Source organism: Rhinatrema bivittatum, chromosome 17 (genome assembly GCF_901001135.1).
Source record: "Rhinatrema bivittatum chromosome 17, aRhiBiv1.1, whole genome shotgun sequence".
NCBI lineage: Eukaryota > Metazoa > Chordata > Amphibia > Gymnophiona > Rhinatrematidae > Rhinatrema > Rhinatrema bivittatum.
The window spans coordinates 33735137-33752950 of record NC_042631.1 but is presented as its reverse complement, the minus strand read 5'-3'; the positions used below and the strand labels follow the sequence as shown (position 1 = coordinate 33752950).

Below are 17814 nucleotides of genomic sequence, written 5' to 3'. Positions count from 1 at the left end.
GGATGTTATAGAGAAAGAAATGGTACGTTTTAGCAAAGTTTTGGATTTGTGTAGAGAAGGAAAGAGAGAGGTCAAAGATGACTCCTAGGTTATGGGCTGATGGGACCCAGGAGGATGATCGTGTTATCCACAGCAATAGAGAAAGGAGGAAGAGGGGAGGTGGGCTTGGGGAAAACATAAGGAGCTTTGTCTTGGCTATGTTGAGTTTAAGGTGGTGGTGAGATATCCTGGCAACAATGTTAGGCAAGCAGGCTGAGAACCAGGACTGGATTCCTGATGAAATTTCTGATGTCGCTAGATAAATCTGGGAGTCATTAGCATATAGATGATATTGAAAGCCATGAAAGGAAATCATAGAACCAAGGGAATTGGTATATTATTATTATTATGTTTTTCTTTTACCCATCCTTTTATTAATAATTTTATTTTATATTGAATATGTTACTGTATTTTAACCTCCATAATTATTGTTTTTTATGATGTAAACCGTTGTGATGTTTCTTGCAAATGACGGTATACAAATTTTTTTAATAAATAAATAAATAAAATAAAATATAGGGAGAAGAGAAGAAGGCCCAGGACAGCACCCTGAGGCACACCAATTGAAAATGGGATGTTAGTAGAGGAAAAACTGCCAGAGGAAATACTAAAAGAGTGATGGGAGAGGTAAGACGAGAACCAAGACAAGACAGAGTCCTGAAATCCAAGTGAGGACAGAGTATCAAGGAGCAGATGGTGATCAAGTCAAGGAGGATAAGAACTGAATAAAGGCCTTTGGCTTTAGCTATAAACAGGTCATTGGGACTTTGGCAAGGGTTTTTTCAGTTGAATGTAGAGCATGAAAACCAAACTTGAGTGAAACAAGAATGACTTGAGATGTAAGAAAGTCAAGACAGCGGTGGTGAGCAGCAAGGTCAAGTAGTTTAGAGGCAAAAGGGAGGAGGGAGGTGGCATGATAATTGGCGGGACAGGTAGGGTCCCGTGAAGGTTTTTTCAAAGAAGCCCTCGTGATCAAGGGCTTTCCAGTCTGGCAAATTCAGAAAACTGACAGCAAATACGATGCTGCCCACTCTGAAGGTAATGGCTTCATCATGACTTTGGTGTAGGGAATTATCTAATTCCTGGGTTAGTGACCATGGAGTGAAGTTTCTTGGCTGCATCAGGTTCTGGTGGTGGTGGTGATTTGGAAACCAAAACGAACAATTGCCTTTGGTTGTCTTAGTTTTGTCTTAGGATGCTAAAAGCAGAACCTGACCCTTATAGGGGGCTGTGAATTCAGATTTTCTTCTCTGTCTCCTTCTGCTGGCAGGGGGGACATAACACACTTGTCTGGATTGGCATAGCAGGACCAAAGGAAAGGACATTAACAGGCAAACTTAAATTTCATGTTAATTTTATTGGATGTACGCAGAATTCAACTTTAATTTGGAAAAATGATGACGTTCAATTTTCGCAGACTCTGTGCAGCCACTGTTTAAAGATGGCTTACTTTTCCACTGAAGCTTCTTCTTGAGGTGTTCAGCTGTATCTGTCTAGCTTTCCTTCGTCGGGCATATTCTCTCCAGCCTCCATGATTACCTCCATCAGGTCAACAAAGTCTCCATCTAGAAGAGAAATACCGGAGTCTTTGGGTGAGGAGCACTCTGCCCCAGGGTGCTCCATGTGACTGCTGTTTCCAGAGCTTTCTCCTCCACCTGGGCTGGGAGAGCTAAATGCAGCATCTGAACCTGACAAAGAGCCAGCAATGTTGATCCCAAATCTTGATCTTTCCAGGCATGGGGATGTGACAGGCGTGAAGGAGAAGACGAGGCTCTTGCTTGGTGTTTTCATCCCAGGAGTGTGGAAGCTGCTGGAGGGTTCCAGGGTTGGGGTCAGGACAGGGTTTTCCAGGGTCAACCCTGCATGCTGATGGCCTTTGAACCCCCTCCTCAGAGAGAGCTGGAGGCCTCCATGCCTCTCCAGCTGGGTAGTTTCTTTCTTGGATGGGGACCTAGGGCTGTCTGATGCTTTGGAAAGCAGTCTAGGGCTGACAGGAGGCTGGGGAAATACCTCTGGGCCCTTGTTATTGTTTTTCACTTCTGCTGCCATAACTAATATGTCCTGGATTTTGCCCCTCTCAGGTGGATAAATAAAAGTTTCTTTGGTGCCGGAAGCCAATGGGCTGAGACTTTCGTCCATGTCACCGGTCCTGGTGGGGGACTTAGCTCTTGAAATGCTGGCCAGTGTAGGCGTCTTCTTTCGCCCATAGCGGCGCGGTGGAAAGTTCATTGGGATAGAATTGAGTGGTGTCTGTGGGGCACTGTAAAACCCAGGTCTTTCATAGTATGGGGTTGAGATGAAGGCATCGACCTCCCGCAGTTCAGCGTTAGCACTGCTGAACTGGTCGGGACAATCGGAGCCCAACTGGGGGCGGTATCCTTGCTGAGACGCATAAGATGTCTTGGTGCCTGAGCCAGTGCCCTCTGGCTTGCCTAAGCCACAATTAACCACATCTTGGTAGAGGTAGTGGGGGAAATGGGAGAAGTTGCCGTTTCTCCTTCTGAACAGAAGGTTCATACGGGAGTTGGACCTGGAGAAAGCGGGGGACTGGACTCCCAGGAGGTGGCTGAAGTGACCCAGGAATGGTGTGGAGTGCTTTGCCTCCTCATACTCATTGATTTGTTCTAGTGGCTGAAATTCCATCTCTTCTTTCTGCATGCTGCAAGAGAACAGAAATGCCATCCTTAGTGTGGAAACTGCACAAGGAACACTTCTCGTCAGCTTCCCTACCATTTCTACAGCAAATAAATGACTTAAAAGGGAGTTTATCCAAAGAAGACAGAGATGCATCAATGTCATCTTTCAACAAAACAATGCAATAGAACAGACAGTCAGGGACAGTAGATATAGTCAGTCATAAATGTGTAGCATCTGGCACTGCCTGCCAAGGGAATTGCATCAGTAAGATCCTGAAGCACATACGGGCCAATACAGTACAGTGCGCACTGTTACCCCGCGTTTGGACGCGCTAGCTCTACCCCTTATTCAGAAAGGGGTAATAGCGCATCGAAAACGCGCGTCCAACCCCCCCGAAACTAATAGCGCCCGCAACATGCAAATGCATGTTGTTGGCCCTATTAGTTATTCCCACACAATACAGAGAGTAAAATGTGCAGCCAAGCCACACATTTTACTTTCAGAAATTAGCGCCTACCCAAAGGTAGGCATTAATTTCTGCCGGGGAAGTGCACAGAAAAGCAGTAAAAACTGCTTTTCTGTGCACCCTTCGACTTAATATCATGGTGATATTAAGTCGGAGGTCCTAAAAGTTTAAAATCATTAGTTTTAAATCGGCTCACGGGTTGAAAACCGGACGCTCAATTTTGCCGGCGTCCGGTTTCCGAACCCGTGGCTGTCAGCGGGTTTGAGAGCCATCGCCGGCAAAATTGTGCGTCGGCTGTGAAACCCGCTGACAGCCACCGCTTCCGTCAAAAAAGAGGCGCTAGGGACGCGGTAGTGTCCCTCGCGCCTCTTTTTACCGCGGGCCCTCATTTGCATAGGCCACCCTCCTGAATTGCGCGCCCAGGAGAGTGGGCGTTCACCTGCTCTCCCGCACGTTTTTCTGAATCGGCCTGTTAATGATGTATTTATGCTTAAAGTATAAACTTTGCCTTGACTCCTTACATTTATTTTTAGTGAGCACTCAGAAGCTGGACTGAGATCTGATGCATTCACAGTAACCTGGGCATTTCCCCCCCCAATGTACTTTAGCCCAATCATTGCAGTGATGGTCCTGGACCGAGGGCCATGCAGCAGAGCTGTTTCAGGAACTCTGCCATCCTGGACCTGAAATCCGTGGCTCCCTGTCCCCTGGGGGTTTGTCCACTAGCTCTGCGGCATTCTCAGCCCCGGCCAAGCCAGGGAGTGGAATGGAACCCAGGTCCCTCTCCACAGATTGGAGTCCCAAGCATTGAGTTCCTGGATTGATCCAAGTCCTCGGATATTTCTAACATGGAAGTTCAGCTGTATTTGAGACCCTCCCCTCCCTTTTTTTTTTTATATCTAACTCCCTTTGTTTATATGTGCTGTATGTTCAGTATATGCACATGTACTCTTCTGTCTAACTCTGTGAGCCAGACTTGCTCCAAGCTTCCAGGTACCTGATATCAAAGGTTGAGCCGAGGAAGGAAGGCTTCCTGTGCTCTGCAGTGGCAGCCGTATAGGGGGGCTGGGGGTCTGACTCATTCCAGTACAGATCCTTCTCCAGTGCTGGCAGATCCTGATGCATTTCATCCACGGCGAGAAGGGACACCTGGGACAGAAACATTCCTGAGTACTGCAGAAGACCAGCTCTCTCAGTCCTAATCTCCACATCATTTATTTCTCTCCCCCCCCCCTTCTACAAAGGTGCCCAGCTTTTCATTTTTCAAGGCCCTGGAAGCTGTACTGTTTCATGTCTGCAAGGGGCATCAGCCAAAATAAGTGCATTCTTTTTGCAGTAAGGCAACTGGGAGTTTAGCTTGGAAGATTGCATTGTCATACTCATGATGCTATGCTATCACTGCACTCTGACTGCTCCTATTAATCGTTTATATAATGCTACAAGATGTGCACAGCACTGTACGGACATACAGTATATAAGAGGAAGACCCAGCTACATGGTGCTCACATTCTACAAGACAAAACACATGGCTGCAGCTCAGTATATGTTAGTAATAACGTATTGTAAAGCAAGTTCCCCACCATCCCTCCCCCCAAACTAGGTTTTCTGTAGACAGTAGGATGATTTAGCCATTGCGCATGGCTGACGTCATCTGACGGTGTCGTCATTGACTCCGCTCCCAGAACTCAGTACTGAGCATGCACTGCTTCGTGAATCCTTCAGTCTCTACCAGAGCTTATGCTTTAGCGAGGTAGTCGACTCTCCAGGCAGGTGAATGGTGATTAAGAATGGTTAATTCATTTTGCTGACTACAAAGAACCCTGTCTGCAAGTAAGCAAACTTTCTTTCTCCATCAACAAGCAAGTATGAATTAGCCATTACTCACAAGGAGTCCCAAGCTGAGATGCTGCTGTGTGGAGCAACTACCGTTCCAAGCAACCCAGACTCCACCAATTGCTAGAGGACTACTGGGTGAACAGACTGCACAAAACTGCTCGTCCAAGGTTACTGCTCCTTCCAGACATATTGTCAAGACATGTGTGAACTGGTAATCAAGTAGCAGCTTTGCACATGTCTTCAATGAAAGTGGTCTTCAGATGAGCCTCTGAAGTCACTATGGCTCTCACTTGATGACCCTCGACAGAGTCTGAAATGTCCCCGCCAGTCAATGCGAAACAGTATATGATACGGTCTGCTAGCTGATTGGACAGAGTTTGCAACTACTTCTTCCAATCTATTGGGATCAAGGGAAACGAACAGGTGAGAAGCTTGACAACGCGGTTGCATTCTTCTCAAGTAACATGCTATGGCTCTCTTGCAGTCCAAGAGGTGAAGAGCCCTTTTTCCTCTGTGTGCGATTAACATGGCATGCAGATACAACGTTTGGTAAAAACGGGGTGACTATGCAGGACCACCCTTGTTGTGAAAAAACCGCAGGCATTATAAGTAGGAAACCAGCTCCTGCAATTCACTTACTCTTCGAGCCAAAGTGACAGGTACAAGAAGCAACACTGTCCAGATGAGAAACTTTATGCCCACTCACTCAAGAGGTTTGAAGGGAGATTTCAAGAGTTGAGTAAGGAATGCATTGAGATCCCAAAGCATGGGAGGTTTCCTGACCAGAGGCTTGAAATGCCAGAAATCTCTTATGAACTTTGATACTAACAGGTGGAGGAAGACTGGAGCTCCTTCCACATGCGGGTGATATACTGCAATGTCATTTCGATGAACTTTAACTGAAAAAGTGCTTAGGCCTGAGCAGGGGTGGCTGAAGGCAATGCTTGAGGCGAGGGATGAGATGGCACCCCCCTCCCCCCCCACACACACACCCCTCTCCTACTCTCCTTTAAGGTACAGTACAAGGGGGATTTCTTTGTAGTCTGGCCCTTTAGTTGATTTGAAATGCTGCAGAAGGGGGGGGGGGGTGGGGGGGAAGCAGGGGGTCAGAGTTCCCAGAGGAGCGGCAGATAGCGTGCCAGTGATAATGTTTCTCGGAAGCGTGCAACCCTGCCACACTCCAAGGAACCCTGTCTCCCACCTTTTCCCCAAAAGTGAATAGCAGGGCCTTTGTGTGGCGCACTCTCTCTGGGCTGGGCAAGGGCATTAGGCACCCTAGGCAAAATTTACAGCCTTGTGCTCTCACTCTCACCACAGACAATTAAACATTTTGCATCTACAATAATCAATCTTACATGAAAAAGGACATTGAGAGTAGTTTTCTGAGGTAAAAATATCACATTCGGAATGCAGATAGTATTAGGCCTATAGTAATGCTTATTGGGTATGGGCTGTGCCCTCAGAAGGCCCAGAGTAAACTGAAGTACAAAGACAATATAATAAACCTCCCATACTAAAAGAGCACTAACTGCCAGCCCTTAAACAGTAAAATCCCTAACTATGAAAAGGCAACACTGCAAATATTACATCAGGCACTAAACACCAATACACCTATTATGAAAACAGAACAAGCCAGGCTGTTATAAATCCCTACACAGAATCTACATGCCAGCTTAATCCTCACCTCAGTCACACATGCAGAGCACAGACAGACCCTCACTAAATACAGAATAAAGAGACCATACTTCAACAAGCCAGATTGTATGCAGAGCGACAATGGGAAAATAGAACTGCCATTCCTTAAAACAATAAAATTAAGGAATATAAAACATCAATGATAATAGTAAAAATATAAGAATCTTTCAAAAACAGCCAATTATTAAAAACTCATCACATTTCCCAAATATCAATATTATTTAAAAATAGCAGATATCAAATAACAGCCAATAATTAAAACTAATAAGGGTTTTAAAAATCCCCACTTTCCATACCTGGGAACTTTTGATTTCCATTCACCCTGAAATTTCCGTGAATTTATACAGGGGATGGGGAAATTTCTCCTCTTGTACACACACACACACACACACACACACACATATAGAATCACTCTCTTACAGACACAGTAGACAGGCACACACTCTCTCAGACAGAAACACACATAGTCACTCAACAGTCACTGTCTCTCAAGACACAAAGCAGACACACACACATACACCTTCTGCTGTTCATGTGCTCACTCAGTGAGTGCTCCTAGCCTCAGCATTGCTGCACTATGTAAAATTATTCCTATCAACCTTTCCACAGCCTGCAGCAGCTCTCTCCCTTTCCCATACCTTCTTGGCACCTACACTCTCCAGGAGACTTGCTGACACCACAGGCAATGCATGCAGCTCACGAGATGCTGGTTGGGCACCCCAGCAATAGCAGAATACCTCACGCATGCATAACATGGACAGATCCATTCCAAACACAGAATAGAAAGACCATAAAATATAAATAGAAACTTGTCAACAAAAAATGAACTGGAAACCACAACAAGCCCAACTGTATTATGCAGTGCAACAATGGAAAAACAGAAACATCACTGCTCTCAAAAATGAAGCAATAAAATCAAGAAAGAAAACATAATTCATAATATTAAAAACAAACTAATGAAAAGAATAAATGTCAAAACAGTAAAAAAAAAAGTAACACACTTCCTCTCTCTCCTTCAAATACACATGCTCTCACACACACTCTTTCTATTTCACACACATGCAGGCTTTCACTCACATGCAGGCTTGCTCTCTCTATGCAGTGGAAAAACAGAACCTTCACTATTCCTCAAACATCAAACAATAAAATCAAGAAATATAAAAAATACATAATCATAACAGTAAAACATACCAATAAAAATAATATTTAAAAACAGCTGACAAATAGGAGATCCAATAACTAAAATCTCATATTTATTTATTTATGATTTTTTTTATACCGGATTTCGTGGGTACATCATATCAGTTTACAGAGAACTTAACAGAAATTATAAAAAACAAGGGAGGGAAGAACAGGAAGCCGCGTAACAGGTTTCCAATTTTATTATTAAAGGACTGGGCAAGTTCTTTGCATTTACTTATAGATTCCTCGTTGGAGATGGGGGGGGGGGGCTATCTTTGTGAGTTCTGCCACAATCATGAAAAGGGCTTTGGCGTTATACTGGTGATCATGAATTTTGGTTGCGTAGTAATCGCGTTTGGTAATAAGAGTGGAATTTCTATAGGTGTGGAGGGCGGATTTGTATGTGGCTGATTGTTTGGGGGTGGGGTCTTTGCGCCAGCTTCTCTCTTTTGTTCTGAGGTCAAGTTTTAGTTTTTTTAGTTCCGTGGTGTACCATGGTTTCTTGGAATTGTGGGTATGGCGTAATACTTTATTGATAACAGGACATAGTTCATTAGCTATGTTATTGGTAAGGTTGTTCCAGGATGAAATCGCCGCGTCAGGACTGGAGAGGTCTAGTTTGTCAAGGGATGAGACTAGGTGTTCTTTGGAAACACATCAAACAACACCCAAACAATAAAACAAATAAGGATCTTAAATATTCCCGCTTTCCATACCTGGGAATTTTTGAATTACAATCACCCTGAGATTGTCATGGATTAGTGGCAGTGGAATGCACAACATTCTCTGCTGCTCATTCACACATGCTCCCTTTCTCACACATTCTTGCACACACACACACACATATATATGCTCTCTCTCTCATACGTAAGCTCGCACACACATTCCCTCTCTCACACCCACACATACATATTCCCTCTCTCACACATGCTGGTACATATATACACTCTCTCGCTCACACACACATACACACCCTCACACACATGCTTTTCCTCTCACATGCTCCTTCCCTCACACAATGCTCGCACACTCCCTCTCTAACACATTTGCTTCCTTGCTCACACAAATACACACACACATACACACACAGCATCTCTATCTCACACACACAGACTCAAACACTCACAAATACATATACACAGACACACAGTCTCTCTCACTCACTCCTCCCCTCTCCCAAGCATAAATAGTAGCAGAAGCAGGTTCCTTCTTCAGTCTGGACCATGGACGACTCTTTCTCGGGTGGGTGCAATGGCCTCTTGCTCCAGCTCCTGATAGCTGCGGGGTCCTACAATTGCAGCCTACTCTTTCTCAGGCCACTCAGCCTGCTACTTCAGCTTTCAATGGATGCATGGCCCGCGGCCCTGCTCCACTCCAGCTGCCTGAGCCACCATAATATATCGTGCTGCTGAAGTTTGGGTGCTGGCATATTGGGATCCACCAGCCGTCCTGTGAGCCTCATTCAGTCTTCAGCCGCTCCGTGGGCCTCATTCAATCTTCAGCTGCCAGTGGAATGGGAGCTGTCGGTGGCCACATGGCCTTTTCTGATTTTCAGTCACCGGTGACCCCGTAGCCTCTTTTTGATTTTCAGCCACCAGTGGCTTCTTCCGATCTTCAGCCGCTGGTGAGTTGGGAGCCACCGGCGGCCCTATGGCGTCATTTCATCTTCAGCCGGCGGCGGAATGGGAGCTACCGGCAGCCCTGCAGCCTCTTCTTCTGCTAGGTTGATTTTAGTGCCCTCTTGGCAGCAAGTTGAGGTGGCCACCAGGTGTTTTGGGGAGTACTTTTTGCCGATCCAAAGTTTTGCTGGCTCTCCCTGCCTCAGTATAGAACCATCCCTGGGCCTGAGGATGAAAGGAGGAAAAGATATTGAAGCACCAACCTCAGATCTTCTTACACTTAAAGATGTAGATCTTCAGGTAGAAGACTTTCTAGCTAAACTCAGCATGTTCTCCACTTTCTTAGGAAGAAGTAAGAAGACTACTGACTGTGGTCTTCTTGGCCTAGATTTCTCCATTTCAGACTCTTATTTTTTTTTTGGTTAGAACTGAAACATTCTGTTGAGGGGCTACCAAGGCAGTGGCTTGCAAAAAGCAAAAACAAGGCAGAAACAAATTAGGCTAATAAAGGAAGCCAAACATAAAAAATGTAGAGAGAGACTGGGAACATGACCATGCGGTAGCTCAGATGAAGCAAGACGGAGAGACACAGGGACATCTTTGCATGCTCAATAAAGTCTTTGCTGACCTCTGAGTGCTGAGGCCATGTCTGTGCCATTGGATGACATTACCCATCATAATAGCTAATTCATGCATACTTGTCTACAGAGAATTAATGTTTGACATATTTATAGTAAAGTCCAGTTGGCCCCTATCGTCTGCCCAGGTGTCTTCATCTGTGGTTCTCTACTGGTTTGAATGGATGAGGATATCAGTTCCCATACTTCAACAAAAATCAACTCTCCCCCGACCTCGCAACTCCTACCACTGAACTCTGTTCCAACCATGCTTACTGATGATAGTGGTAAAACCAGGACTGCTCCATGCTGGTTAACCCGGTCTTCTTGGCAGTCATATTGCATGTATGTTCACAGATGATTTTCAATGCCAAGCTATTCATTTGATGCCGAAACATACTGAGACTGTGCAGAAAGTCAGGCTGCTATTTGGGAATCCTTAAAACCTATACCGAATTACTGTGTTTATATATATGGTTACCTGAAGGTTCCTGTCAATCAACCAGTTGGTCTCAAAGTCATCATCATCTTCGCCAAATGGATTGATGAGCTGCTCGGCCACCTGTGTGGGGAGCAGGCAGATTGGGATGTCACAGGCAAAGTGTGTCACCAGTCCCAAGCTTCCTCTAGCAAAGTGTTGCATCTTTACTACACTATGCCTGGATAAACTGTGCATGCAAGGCTTTTAATGCAGAACCATGTGACACACTGACCAATTGCAAGGCTTCATTTCTCTTATCCAATGCCACAATGACATTACAGTGACAGTGTCAAGATTCAAAGAAAGCCCATTATAGGCTCAGGAAATAGGATGATGAAGGTACAGGTCAGTCAAGGGCTCAGAACTAACAGGCCGATGCAATACAGAGCATGAAAAATAAACCATGCATCCAAACTGGATTGGCCTCTGTTGGAAACAGGATGCTGGGCTTGATGGACCCTTCGTCTGATCCAGTATGGCATTTTCTTATGGTTTTTTTTCAATGGGGACACATCCTCCTTTCCTGGGCACCCGAAGCAGTAGGCAAATGAGCTGCTGGGCTAAAAAGGATGCACTAAGGATAGATTGTGTGACCCTAGAACATCCATGGCATCGGGCGCCCAGGAGATGTGGCTGCGTGCCGGTTAGGAAAACAGACCCTCAATTAACGAGTGTCCAGTTTCCCAATCCGCACACAGCCACGGGTTTGGAAAACAGACACTCGTAAACTGAGCTTTTCCTAACCTGACCACCGTCAAGATTTTTTTTTTTCCTTGCTGCTTCCTGTGGTTCCTCCTACTTAGTATCGGGATGTTGAAACTAAGTAGGAGGAACCACAGAAAAGCAGTATTTTTGGCCTTTTTGTGCCAGCTTGGAGTGCATGAAGACTTAACATCAGCACCGGGCTGGCGTTAAGCTTTGCGTTAAAACCTGGGTGTCAGGTGCACGGTGATGTTTTTGCATCGGGGGTAATCGCTAATAGCCTCATCTACATGGCATTTACATGTAATGAGCGCTATTAACTACGCAGTGGTTTGGACGCGTATCTTGGACGTGCCAATCCCATTACTGCATGGGCAGTTATTGTAGCGCGTCCAAAACACATGTCCAACCCCGCGGCAAGCTGTGTGCTAGGCTGAGCGCACTGATTGCATCGGCCTATAAAGGAGTAAAGCCACAAAGCTATCAAAATCACGATCCCCCCCCCCCCCCCCCAAAATGACTAAATTGCCACTCTGAAAATAAGCAGAGGCAAATTAAGAAATAGTAGAGTCCATTTTCAGTTACTGTCTGGGCAGCAAAGTTGGGGCCAGATTCATTAAGACTTTTCTCCCATTTTGTGTCTATGGGAAAAACCCTTAGGTATTTAGCCAGATTAACTTGTTTTCCTATTTTGTTGAGATATTCAACTGTATGGCAGGACACTCAATTTTTATTTATTACCCGACTATCTTAAAAATAGCTGGCTAACTTTAGGACTGTTCTATGGCCCAACCAGAGTTAGCCGGAGAACTTATCTCCATCTTCAAACTCACCCAGAATGCATCCAAGTTATCCGTCTTACTACTTAGCTGGATAATCTGGAGGCAGTCATCCAAAGGGGGTTTTCAAATCTTGCCATCTGTCTGGCTAAGGCCGAATTTAGCCAGACAAATGGTGCTGGATATCCGGCCCAGTATTTATATTATGAAGAGCCCAACTTTCAGTTCTGAATCTTCATGGACTTAATGGTTTGAAATTCCCCATGAAAAGACAACTCTTAAGAATTTGCTAAATGGTCTTTGCTTATTTTTAGTCCATTATTCCATAATTTCAGTTCAAATTAAAAAAGAGCACCCCTCGCATCGATAACCAGAAGGAGAAAGTAGCAAGAAATATTGCAGTCAGTTCATGTTAGTGCTAAAAATATCTCTCTGATACTTTTGTAAATCGGACTTCCACATCCAAGTGCTCATCGCTGGCAGATTCTCTCTGTTGTTGGAGAACCAAAGCATGAGGTGGGAAGAGAGAGGACAAGGAACCCTGCTCGCTCCCCATTACCTGTTCACTTCGGAAGAAGGGTGGACAGGAGCTGGGTGGAGAGGTGTAGGTGATACTAATCATTAATGAATTCATTATTAGTAGAATTTATTTGATTTATATTCCGCCTTTCAGAAACTTCAAAGCGGATTAGGTAGGTATTAGTTTATTAATTTGTTTAATCGCCTTTACATATAAATGAAAGCGATGAGCAGGGAAAAATGCCAGTGGCTCTGGATGTACCCTGGTTATGAAGGCAGCATTTCCCGAGGGCCTGGCTCTTTCCTCTTAACTAACCTTTAGCCATCCCGCATAGAAGAAGAATTGCAGCAGGGTGAAGACGGGAATATAGAGGTCCAGTTCGTGGCCAGGATACATTTTCACTGGGTCTAGGAATTGTCGGCCAATCAGACAAGCCAGGAAGAAACTGTACACTGCAATGGTGACCACCTGAAATAAGACAGATAGGGCGTGGGGGGAAAGGAGTTAGTTCTGCGTCAGTCGTGTGGTGCATTTCTTCCATGGTGATCTAGGACCCTGACAGTACTCTATATCCAAAACAAGCTTAATGAGTCTGCAGGCTTGTGCTTCTCAGCAACCGTGACCTGGATCCCACATGAGTCAAGAAACCCTCGGTCCTTGTGCGGCATCTGACAGGAGCCCCAACACATCTGGAAACATCTTGTGGTACCCTATTAATATTGAGAACATCAGGAAATGTGGTCCCAGGCATCTCCATAGCTTGAAACCAAGCTCACCTAATTTGAAACTTTGATATTGAAAGTTTTAGGCTAACATGGAGTATCACTTATCACCACTTCATCTTGCCAAATCCACTGTGTTCATAAGATCTTGGATTTTATTGTCATCCTTAGTCGATATGGAGGCCTTGGACTACCTAATTCTCACACTCAAAACTGCTGTAAGTCCTCACATAATGACCTCACTGTTTTCAGTGCTGTCTTTCGGATTTTCAAACACAGCCTTAGTTAAGGAGTCCCTGCACATCTCCCAGTGCTGGAGTCTCGATGGCATGGAGGAAGAGGCTGTTTATACATAGAAATCTCTCACCTGTGTGTATACAAGAGGCACGCTAATCCAGTCATACCCATAGAGTCTCCCACACTGAGTACGCAAGTTGTTCAGTTCCTGCAAATAAGCACATGGTAAGAACACGATGTGTGTAACTCATCTCCCAAAGCAAATGAACACCTTGACGTTTTTACCGTTCAGTTTCACCTCTCTCCAGAACCCAGTGATTGACTGCACCTCAAAATTAGCTTCCATTACCCAAGGAGATCAGTGTGGCTCTATTAATATCAACTCAATATATCACCATCAATATATCACTTACTCCTACAGTATACCATCACCTTTCATGAATCATTTACTAAACATTTAGTCAGAGCATTGTACAGCAAGGAAGTCCCACATTGATATGTAATTATGCCAGTTTGGTGAACCAAGTGGTAAATACTGAATCTGACTTCTGTTCCCCAGGTTGACCAGGGCTTGGGATGCTGCAAAGGCAGTGCTCACAGCTCCTGGACCAGATGGTTTCTCAAGCTTTGCATGACAGTGATACCTACTGAATGGACATAGGACTCCCACATTAATTTACTTATTTGTACATTCTTATATTCCACAGTTTTCCAATATAATTGTTCTGTGTGGATTGCACAATAAGAAACGCATTAGCCAGGTTCCAAAAAGAGCCATGGACTCTGGTCTCTGGCTGAGGTCTGTTGCCAAGATGACTGGGCTGAGTTGGGAGGGGGAAATAAAAAACGTGGGTAGTTGATAATGAAGGCTTATGGTGTTATAGCTGAACGAAGGCCAAAAGGAACAGGATGAAACTGTTTGGTAAAAATAAAAAAATGCCCAGGAAGATTCAATGAGCGGATCAATGGCAAGATGACGCCCGAAGAGAAAAAGAAAGGTTATGATTTTTTTTAAAGATGAAGTCATGGTGCAAGGAGCGGATGAGGCGAAGCAGTGCTCAGGCAGGGCGCATGGAGAGGAATGAAGTGATCAGAGCATCATGCTGCAGGTCACAGACAACAAGGTAAACAAGAGAGAGAAGAGAATTGTAAATAGGGGCAGGCGAAGCAGGCATGTAGCAGTAAGCTGTGATACGGGCAGCGCCTGACTCCAGGTGCGTCAGACTTGGCCTTTCAGTGTGTCTTCCAGAGTCTGCTCTGGCAGTCTGAATGGCCAAAGCAAATCTGCTCCTTCTGACTTGGAGCCAGGGGCCATTCTCATTTCACATTCTTTCTGTTTTAGCACGGGGAGGCAGAGCTAAAGCCAAGGAAGGGGGGAGAGACACAGTAAATTGAGAAGTGGGAATAGACAGCAGAGCCAGTTTTAGGAGCTGGAAGCAAGCGAGGCAATCAGCTGGGGCCCCTGGCACCACGAGGGTCTCTTTGGCAAAGCTGAGTGATGTCGCTGAGGGAGGACTCAGAGTGTCTGGCACTGGTTGCATCCACTCCTTTGTTTCTGCCCCAGGCCACCCTGGCATTTTTACACGGAGTGATAGGGCAGGTAAGCACCCTTAGGACATTAAGAGCAACACACACGATGCAGTGTAAGACAAACATATTTATGTGCACAAGCCCGCACAAACCTACACAATCTCATCTTTCCTTATGGATCCCTCCAGCCCTGGAGCAGCGGTACGGGGGCTCCAATCCTCAGTACTCACATTCAGGATGAGCTTCAATATCACATTGTCGGAAATCCTGCCCTCATCTCGAGCCTTGACTGCTAGGTTGGCGAACCAGACACACGGGATCCAGAACTTGTTATGTGGGGAAACCAAACGCTCGAACTTCTTTTGTTCATCCAAGGTCATGAGCCCTAGAGTTGGCAGAAACCAAAGCAGAAGAGCAAAGAGGGGGGGGGGGGTTTGGAAATCTCTCCTCCACCCCCTCCCTGACATCTCTCACAGCAGTGACCTCAGACGTCAGGGTGACAGCCATGCTGGTGGTGGAGGCAGAAGCACTTACCCTGCCCGCCGCAGGTGCGCTGTGCTGAGAGAAGGGATGGAGGCGGCGGCACCTACCTGCCTTCACCAGGTGCTCTACGGTGGGAAAGCGCTTGAAGACAGCGGTGCTGACGGAGCGCAGGATCAGCACACTGGAGAGGTTGGCGTAGCGCATCAGCGTGCGCCTCAGGACGCACCCGTACTCGTCGCTTCCGCGCACGTTGCTGGAGACCAGGCACATGAGGCGATCGGGCCAGGGAACGCTCTCGTACTGGCCCCACCAGCGCGACACCACCAGCGTTACATAGAAACCTGCAGGGAGAGGAGAGGGAACGCTGTCCACAGCCTGCCCAGTGTACGCATCACGCATTTATTCCTCTGTAAGTAATGAATTCGGGTGAGTCCAGGCTCAGTCCGCTCTCCCCTTTCTCCTGTAACATATACACACACCCTAAAAAAAAAAACAACCTTCAGGAGTCCTGAGCTAAATTCAGTATTTAGCTGTGGGAAGAGAATTCTCGTTTGCTGACTGGGAATTCCAAGGAAACTTTTCCATCAAAAACTAAAATTGGAACAGGGCCCCCCTCTCCTGGCCAAGGGGTGTAACTGCCTCTTCCAGGATATTGTCTACCTCGCCAGTAGAAAAATCAAACTCGAATCAGGAGGATTTAGACCTCTTTCAAATCTGTCACACTTTTTGGAATTTCTTGTTTAACTGGAGAAATGTGTTGACAGAGCAGGCCCTAGGAGAGGCAAATAGATTCCAGAAGCCAGTCATCTGCAAAGGTGTCTGGTCAGCCCTGACCAGTGAACACTGCAGCTTGTGGGGCCCACTATATCAGCTGTTCAGCTATTGACTACTTTGAGCCCAGTAACCCAGGAGGGTTATGCATCTCTCTACCCATCCATCCAAAGCAGGGTTAAATATACTTTTAGGAAGAATCAATTGGTGTTTTAAGCTTTTGCTGCATAATTATAATGCTCCATTTTTCAGTCTTTAATTTTCTGATTTTTCCCTGAAATCTTTACATTTCAAATGGGCCCAAATCAAAGATGGCTGCCAAGTGCCTCCTGCTTTGTCAGTGGTAACATGAGTCGCAACGCCTTCATTCAGTATACAGTACTTACACAGCATGGCTGTGAATTCTTACCCAGCACAAAGGAGACTGGGATCAGCTCGGCATAGTTGTTGCAGTACAGTGCCAACTTCTCGAAGCTTGAGCGCTGGTGGTCATTGAGAAGCAATCTCGAGAGAAAGCAGAAGGAGAAATCAACAGGAGCCAGTGTATTCTTGAAAACATTCAGGCCCATGAGTGCTTAGAATCAGTAGGTAACAGAACCAGCCCTTCCATTTGGCAGATTTAAGGGATCGCCTAGAGTCATGGCTGGCGGAAGAACTAGGCCTGGGCCACCAATCTCAGGCAGCGGAAAACAGCGCTCTGCCTTTTGCTGCATCCTCGGCCCTCCCAGGCAGAGTGCAGGGAAAAGGAGGACAGGGGATGAGGCAGAGGCTGCAACAGACAAAGCAAAGAAGAGACGTAAGACCCACTCTGCTTTCTAATCCAGGCTCTCCCCTCCTGTTGATTCCTCCTTCCCTTCTGTCTTGCAGGGAACAGGATGGGAAAGATTTCTTTTTTGCCTGCTTATTTATATGTATAAATTTGTGGTTACTTATTCTGTATTCGGTGAAGGGTCCAAACTGAGGGGAGGGGATTGCGAGAGAGTGCCCTGTGTTTTCCCCTATAAACTTGTGCCAGACCAGGCTAGATGGTCCTGGTCCACCTTAAATCCCCTAGAGGGAGAATTTTCTATGGGCAGGAAGAGCTCAGAGGGCATGACCAGCTTGAGGGGGAATAATAGCTGGGACCTAGGTGGCGGGTAAATAGGCCCCGCACGTCTCCAGGAGAAGGCAGCTCCTGAAATATTGCTGACCTACCCTAAGTTATTGTAAGTACACTGCTAAAAAGGTAGGCAGTCTCCTACAAATTGTGTTTAATGTTATAATAAAAGTTAAGCTCCAAGAAGAAAAGCTGGAGTCAGCGTGTTTCCTGACTCCAGAGAGTGAAGTTGTGCTCAGCCATCCTCACAGCGCCGTGCGTGGTCCGACCAAGGCTCCACTGGGCTCAGCTCCCTGGCTTCAACCGTAGCCAGTGCAGGTCGTCTCCTAACGGGGAGATCCATTCCTTGTTCATTCCCAGTCTTCACGTTTGCCTGCCCAATAATTCTTAATTGACTTGCCC

The 17814-nt window shown here is 45.9% G+C and overlaps 1 protein-coding gene across 1 annotated transcript in view; it reads right to left on the bottom strand.

The window, feature by feature from the left end:
• Positions 1–1389: 1389 nt before the first annotated feature.
• BEST1 (bestrophin 1) overlaps positions 1390–17814 on the bottom strand; it is a 30296-nt gene continuing 13871 nt past the window's right edge. The window contains exons 4-11 of the mRNA XM_029583018.1: positions 16726–16820; positions 15653–15886; positions 15293–15447; positions 13663–13740; positions 12889–13041; positions 10573–10653; positions 4140–4291; positions 1390–2698 (exon numbers count right to left, since the gene is read on the bottom strand). Coding sequence (XP_029438878.1) covers positions 1519–2698; positions 4140–4291; positions 10573–10653; positions 12889–13041; positions 13663–13740; positions 15293–15447; positions 15653–15886; positions 16726–16820 — 2128 coding nt within the window. The 3' untranslated portion in view covers positions 1390–1518. The remainder of the gene's footprint in view (positions 2699–4139; positions 4292–10572; positions 10654–12888; positions 13042–13662; positions 13741–15292; positions 15448–15652; positions 15887–16725; positions 16821–17814) is intronic.